This window comes from Salvia splendens, unplaced genomic scaffold (assembly GCF_004379255.2).
Source record: "Salvia splendens isolate huo1 unplaced genomic scaffold, SspV2 ctg990, whole genome shotgun sequence".
NCBI classification, from domain to species: Eukaryota; Viridiplantae; Streptophyta; class Magnoliopsida; order Lamiales; family Lamiaceae; genus Salvia; species Salvia splendens.
In genome coordinates this window covers 16,904-24,269 of record NW_024599682.1, presented here as the reverse complement: position 1 = coordinate 24,269, position 7,366 = coordinate 16,904, and the positions used below count along the sequence as shown (strand labels likewise).

The 7,366-nt window shown below is 33.7% G+C and overlaps 1 protein-coding gene across 1 annotated transcript; it reads right to left on the bottom strand.

Moving 5' to 3' along the window:
* Positions 1–1,142: 1,142 nt before the first annotated feature.
* Positions 1,143–3,613, bottom strand: LOC121791991 (acyl-lipid omega-3 desaturase (cytochrome b5), endoplasmic reticulum-like). Its single transcript, XM_042189788.1, has 8 exons — positions 3,128–3,613; positions 2,957–3,046; positions 2,809–2,875; positions 2,619–2,711; positions 2,327–2,512; positions 2,172–2,252; positions 1,710–1,847; positions 1,143–1,546 (listed from the first exon to the last, which is right to left on the bottom strand). Exons 1-8 carry the CDS (start codon positions 3,451–3,453, stop codon positions 1,364–1,366), a joined length of 1,164 nt encoding a protein of 387 aa, XP_042045722.1. The 5' UTR covers positions 3,454–3,613; the 3' UTR covers positions 1,143–1,363.
* Between the last annotated feature and the right edge of the window lie 3,753 nt (positions 3,614–7,366).

The following is a 7,366-nucleotide window of genomic DNA, read 5'->3' as shown; positions in this document are numbered from 1 at the left end:
ACCATGTTTATCTAACCCACCAATATGTCAAGTTAAGTCATGTTATTTAGTATACTATACAAATTTAGATAATTTTTTTTCTATCAAATAACAACGAAAAAAAATCATATTTTTGCATATCTTGACATGAAACTCGTATTTCTTATCTTGTTTTACATATCTTCTCATATCTATTTTTTTTTATCAAACGAGTTAGTGTATAATAGGATTTAGGAAATAGATTTGAGTAGACTAAGAAATACATTAGTTTTCTAACTTAGTGCAAAATGATACAATGCACCCATATATAAGCATTCATTCTATATCCTAGAATTTTCTACTCAATTATTTTTTTATTCTAGTATGTCCTACAATTTTCTACTTAATTTATTTTATTCTAAGTATCCAAATATTTTTCTATATAAAAATCTAAATATGCATACTAATATCTATGTTGAGAATTTACATAATTGTATATGCAGTTAATTCTATGTATTATAGTAGTACATAATTCAAAAGAAATTCTACATCACATATAGATTTCGATAGTTTCTATATATTTCTACCATAAAAATAAGTGACGTCGGAGCAACATGACTTCTAGATGGGGCAAATGCCCCTATCATAAATTTGTTAAGATACTAATTTCTTTGAATTTATAAATTTATTTAATTTTTACTCTAATGGCCTCCTCTCAATTATTCAAGATTTGTTTCATTATATTTTTGCCCCAGAGTTAAATTTTGGCTACACTCAAAACACCTAATTTATTTTCTTTTATTCCTACATCACTATATATCCGCCATTTATTTTCACTCTTAGTTGAAATTGTTTGATATTCGCCATGCTAAAGGTTATAATCGAGCATATATTTTGACTGACCAAGAAAAGCAAACAAATTGGAGGAACTTAATTAATGCCACCAAATTATCCACTTTGTTGCAAGCAAAAACTAAACGATTGATAGTTCTAGTACATGCTTTTCTAATATAGCAATGTTGTGGCAGTTTGTAAATTACAAAATGTACTCCATCATCTGATCTCCTGATATTTTTCTAATTATTATTGGAATAATCACATCTATTAATCTATATTACTACTCCACAAATAGTTAAACATCAAAAAGCAGTAACGAAACAAACAAACAAAAAAATCAACACTTGTTTTGAAAATACAACAAGTAAACTTTATTTAAAGCAACATTACATAATTGATCATAAGGAAAGAAATAAACAAGGGAGAGCAAAACTGCAACCTAAAAACCTTACTACAATTATTTAAAAGGCTTATTGTAGCACACAATTATTTGTCTTGTGAAAATAATGTGGCCCCAAAAAGCTAGTTTAAATAAATCTACTATGATTTGGGTGTTTAGAGCCCATCACTAAATCTCTTTAGAAGAAAATAGTTCCCCATCTGTTTGATAGTAAACTATGTCTCCATTGTCACTCACATAATGATCTCTACTTAAGCTTTTCAACAACGTCGAAACCAAGTGAAACGGAACCGCTCCAGATTTTCTGGGCTCTCTGTAGTAATTTCCGAGCACCCTTTTCGCCTCCCTCGTCTGCGAAATCCATCGTATTTTATTCATCAATTAAAATTAAAAAAATCATAGAAAAGGACAAATAAACGGTAATGAAGTAATTAAGAAAGATTAAAAGTATTGTTGGCCACATGATTAGGGTTTGATTAAATTAATTTAAGATTAGAGATCTGTTAATTCTCACCGCCTCCACTAAATGGTAATGTGGGATCTGAGGGAATAGGTGGTGAACAACATGGGTGCCAATATCGTGGTGAATTTTGTTGAATATTCCATAGTCTTGATCTACTGTCGTCAATCCTCCACGTAAATAACTCCATTCCTTCAATTACAAGACAAAAGGCATAAATAACTACAACTACTTGTGAAGCGGAATGAAATGAACGATCTAGATTTAGAATAAACCAATTCATGATATTTTGAGAGGACATTGTCAAAATACATGAAAACTAAAAAAAAGAATAAGTAACATACTAGTATTAGAAAGTAATTAATGGGTAGGTGGGAATTTTAAACCAGACAAATAATACTATAAAATAGTATAGATATTTGTGTTGACAATGGCAATGCGACATTAATACTGGGGAACATATGGTAGTGACAGGAGTGAAATTAAAATTAATAAATAAAATATTAAAAATAGAACCTTGGTGCGGTACCAAGGGAGTTTCTTGTCGTAACCATGGTGGTGCAGATATGTAACCGTGTCCAACCACACAACGAATATCTGTCACATAAATAGTGAAAAGAATAGAATAAAATGATAGTAGGTAGTAATTAAGTTTGATGAAGTGTTGTTACCAAATAAGGAACGCCGTAGAGGTTGAAGAACATGGTTGGGCCAACAATGGTGGAAGCATAGAGGAGAGAAGCAAGCATTGCAGCCCAACAAATGGTGGAAGTGATCACCAAATCTCTCTCATTGGGTTTGAACAAACTGCTGTATGGGTTGAAGTGAGATCCACTTTTTCCGTGGCTTCTATACCACTGAAATTAAATTAAATTAAATTAAATCAATTCAATCTTTTAGTAATTTCCTATGTCTTGGAAATTAATGTGAATTTATAGTAGTATGAGAGAGCAAAAAGAGTACCAAGTATAGGGGGTAGGCAAACATGGGGAATGGGATTTTGTATCTCAAGAATTTTGTTGAGAAATCCAGCTGCTTGTATAAATTCTCAGTCAGCTGCAAAATGCAAATGCAAATGCAAATGCAATTAATTAATCATCCATTTCCATTTTCCAATTCCAATTCCAAAATTTATTTATTTAAGAATAGTTACCGGAACCCATGACTCGTCGTTCTCCACGTGACCGTGATTCTGGTGGTGTGTTCTATGGCTAATTCGCCTACGTAGTAAAATGCAGATCTATATTAGTTACCCATTGGAATTTATAAAAATAATTTAAAGTGAAAAAAGAGTAACTAACCATCCATGATAAGGTACAAGAATTGAGGAATGTAGTACATGTCCCACCACGTTATTCAGCGTGGTATTGTCGGAAAAACTCCCGTGCCCACTGCAATAAATCGAAATTATAAATGTAGGTTACAAATATAATAGAAATGGGATTAGTAGTATTATTTAATTAAATTATTACCAATCGTGGCCGAGGACGAACAAGGCCCAAAACATGGTGCCCTGGGCGGTCCAGTAGAAGGGCCAGAAGATCCAGCTGTCGAAAAAGGCGGCAGCGGCGAGGAGCGCGGCGACGACGAGGACATCCCAGGCGACGTAGGTGAGGGAGCGGAGGGGGTCCTTGACCCAGCAATGCGGCGGGATGGCGGCGCGGATGTCGGCGATCTTGAAGGGCGGGGGCGCGGCGGGGTCGAATTTGTCGGCGGCGCGCTTGCCGAGGTGCTCCTCGTATTGGCCGTGGTGCTCAGCGCCACTCTTGGAGAGGTCGGCACCGGAAGAAACGGCCATTTTGGGGAGGGGGTTTCGAATCGAGAGGCAGAGGCAGAGGCAGAGGCAGAGGCTTCGGTTACAAAAGGAATGGAATAGGCGTGTATGCGTATATAATAGTATATATAGAGTGGAATTGAGGGAGTGTACGTATACGTGTTCACATTTGTGGAGGAGAGACAATACTCTCAATCGTAATTTGTTTTTTTTTGTATGTGCGTGTAAAATGTAATAGTAGTAGGAGTATTAATTTATTTGTAACTTGTTTTGATCTGGTATGTATTTAGTAACATGTGGATGACAATATATTCATGGAATATGTGGTCCATTTTTAAGAATGGTAGAAATGAAATGACAACTTTGTAGGATGAAATGAAAAATAAGTGACAAACTTTTGGGATAAAAAGAGTACATTCAACAAGGAGTTAGGAATATTTTATTCAAAAACGAGTAAAATTTAAATTTTGGAATTTATGAATAGGTTTAAACATGAGAAATTATGTATTTGCACATAAAAGGGCAAAATATTACTACTTCCGTCCATAAAAATATAGACTAATTTTACTATTTTGGATCTTTCGTCAAAATTAGATTAATTCTAAATATGGAAAATCCTAATCAAATACTAACTCCATACATCATAATCCACTAAAACTACTTTCACCACCTTTTTTTCTTCCCTTCCTTTTATTTTTTTAATTGTATATTAAAATTTGTATTTAATAACTTTGTCTATTTTTTTTAATATAGTATATTTTTTTTTTGAAAAATACAGTATGAGGGTCATACTATCCGATAATACTACTTGAATTACTCTTTTCCTCATCTCTCTTACATTGTCAATTTTGTATCTATTCCGTGCCATACCAATTGTACATATTTTTATGAAACAGAGAAAGTAGAACTCACATTGCACTAATTTTTTCAATTCATTTTTCATTATATTTCTTAAAATTCGTATTCGGTCAAAATAAGACACGTATTATATGACAAAGGGTGAACTTTTTTAAGTGAATTAATACGGAATGAAATAAATTCATACTGTACTATATAATTATGTAGAATAATTTAGTGATTTCTTTTTCTTTTTTTTGGTTACAATCGTCCGCATGGAGTCTTTTTACAAACCAGGCCAGAGAGTTAATTTTGAACAATTAATATTTTGTTATACATAGTGATTATTTTTAACATACACTTTAATTATTCTAGGCATGCATGAATATGTTTGTTGGTTTAAATATATCGTATGATGACAGTTTTGCAATTTTGTACTTAATAAAAAGCTTATAAACATTAATGCGCATTTTGTTGCTTTAAAATATTAATGCGCATCATGTTTAGAAAATTCCGAAATATCGTGGTTTGTGACACATTAGTTATGATTTAGATCATTAAGGTATAAATTCAAAAAAAATGGAAAGTTGTTATTTTATAATTTCAATATTAAAAGTCATGGGATTCATTAGAAATCAATAGTTATTTTTATTTAAATAACAATGAGCTCTTTATTTAATATCCTGTTTTTATTTGCACTCTTAATAATTTGAACATATTACATATGAATATATGATTACTATACATGTGTAATTAATTTCAATGAAAGTAAAATTGCTTAAAGTCTGTGAGTGGTGAGTCTGGTGACAATCTAAACATCATAAAATAAACATGATTTATTAAAAGAGAAATAAAAATTAACAAATGACAAAACAAATTAACAAACAACAATATCGGATCCGCCAATCTCATTTAACAAATACTATATCGATTTCAAAGTACCCACATCCAAGCAAGCCCCACAACACATAACATGTTTTAATTATTCTATATACAGTATGTCACATAACAGCTAATCAAACTCTAAATATTGTACAAACGTCAAAATATAATTTAGACTATTAGCAAATGTTAATAAATGACAAAATAATAGCAATAACAAATGTTAACACATTGTCAACGGTTAACGTTGTGTTGAAATTATGTTAATATCAAAATCTTAAAATTTTACAATGTGTTAACATTGTATTGACACTATGTTGACATTGTGTTTAGGAGTTTGGACTTTATACAATATATAGAATTTGCATTTTATCACTAGTTCACTACCCTATGTTACCTATGTTACATTGTGTTAAAAATAAGCTTAGTGCATATCAAGGGATGCGTCTACTAAGTTAATTTGATTTATAATAATTCTACCATTTTATTAAGTATGTAAATTATTTCAATTAAAAGGATAAATCTATTATTGAATTTTACTTAATTATTCTTTACAATCAAAGTTACTCCCCCAACCTATAATAAGAATCACATTTTATCATTTTGGTCAGTCCTATAATAAGAATCACATTTCACTTTTATCATATTGGTAAGTAGGTCTCACATTCCATTAATTCACTTCACTCATATTTATTATAAAATTAATATAAAAACTTTTTCATTCACTATTTTTTATTTTTAAAAATTTTATTCACAATAAATATGATTGTGGAATGGAGAGAGTATTACATGCAACTAATTGTCTAAAACGGTAATATCCGTCACGTGTTAATACTGGCACTGAATTAAAAGTATGTTATAAAGTATATAAAGTGGCAGATTTTATGAAAATATTAGGGGGGCTGGTTTGTCTATACCATAGAGTGGAACCCATATTAAATTTAATGAAATGCGTATAGTGATGGGATACGAACTAAACAACTAAACAATAATTGCGAGCCCAATAGCAGTGACGGCCCATCAGCCCAAAACCCAAGAAAGAGTATCAGTTCGGCACAACCAAAGAGTTCGGTCACAGCCTATAGCTCGGTAAAAGCCGACCAATCGAGCTCAACTCTCAGATCGGCAAAAGCTGATCGGCAAAGTTCAGCAGTTCGGTCTCAGTATTCGACCGAACAAGGAGATAGTGGACCCATGCAGGATCTCCACGACCTCCATTACACCCACGATCTATTTAGTGGTATTAAGCAGTTATCAACCCCCCTACCAGGGCTGCAAACCACGATCTTAGTTCGAATGTATAAATAGAACTTAGATCAGATAGACCAGGGTTAAGTTCTCTAGATCCTGAATCTCATATAGCAAATCAGTATTGTAATCTGTAAGCTAGATCAAGCAATACAAATTTGCCCTCTATTCTTCCCGTGGACGTAGATTTACCTCAGTAAATCGAACCACGTAATTTTCAGTGTTGTGATCTTCATTTATTACTTGCATTTATTCCCATCAAAAATTCGCTAAATCATCACTGGCGCCGTCTGTGGGAAAACAGAAAACCAAAACTGTGATAAAAGCGAGTTTTTGATCCTCTTCCACCAAAAAATGCGTACCAGATCACATAATACCCATACTTCCGTCCGTGATGAACGTGAGGAAGCTAGTCCAGCCCGTAGGTCTGGAAAACAGCCTCTGGAGAAATCTGCCTCCAGTTCTCACGGTGAAAGAACAAACCACTCAAAAAGTCATCGCACCGAGCCTCCCCAGCAGCTCGATTTGAATGAGGCTGTCAAGTTGTTCTTGGCTGAGAAGCAGGATGAGTTCTTAACATTCCTGCAAAAGAGCCAGAAGCCGGAGAAGAAAACGGCGGATTCTCCCTCCCCCTCCAGACATGAAAGTCACTACCGCAGTAGTGTCGTATCTTCCAGGAGAAAGAATCCTCACCACCGATATGTTCCTTCTCCTCCTTGTTACCGAAATCACAGGAGAACTCCATCTCCACCATACCGTAGAGATGTCGGATTCGCTATGTATGGAGCGCTGAAGACTCCATTTTCGGATGATATCACCAGAACTCCGTTGCCACAGAATTACCGAACTCCGTCAGTGACTTATGACAGGTTAGTGGATCCTCATGATTTCCTGGGACGCTATCAGTATAATATGGCGAACCAAGGTCTCAATGAGGTTCATATGTGTAAGCTGTTTCCCGAGCTGCTCA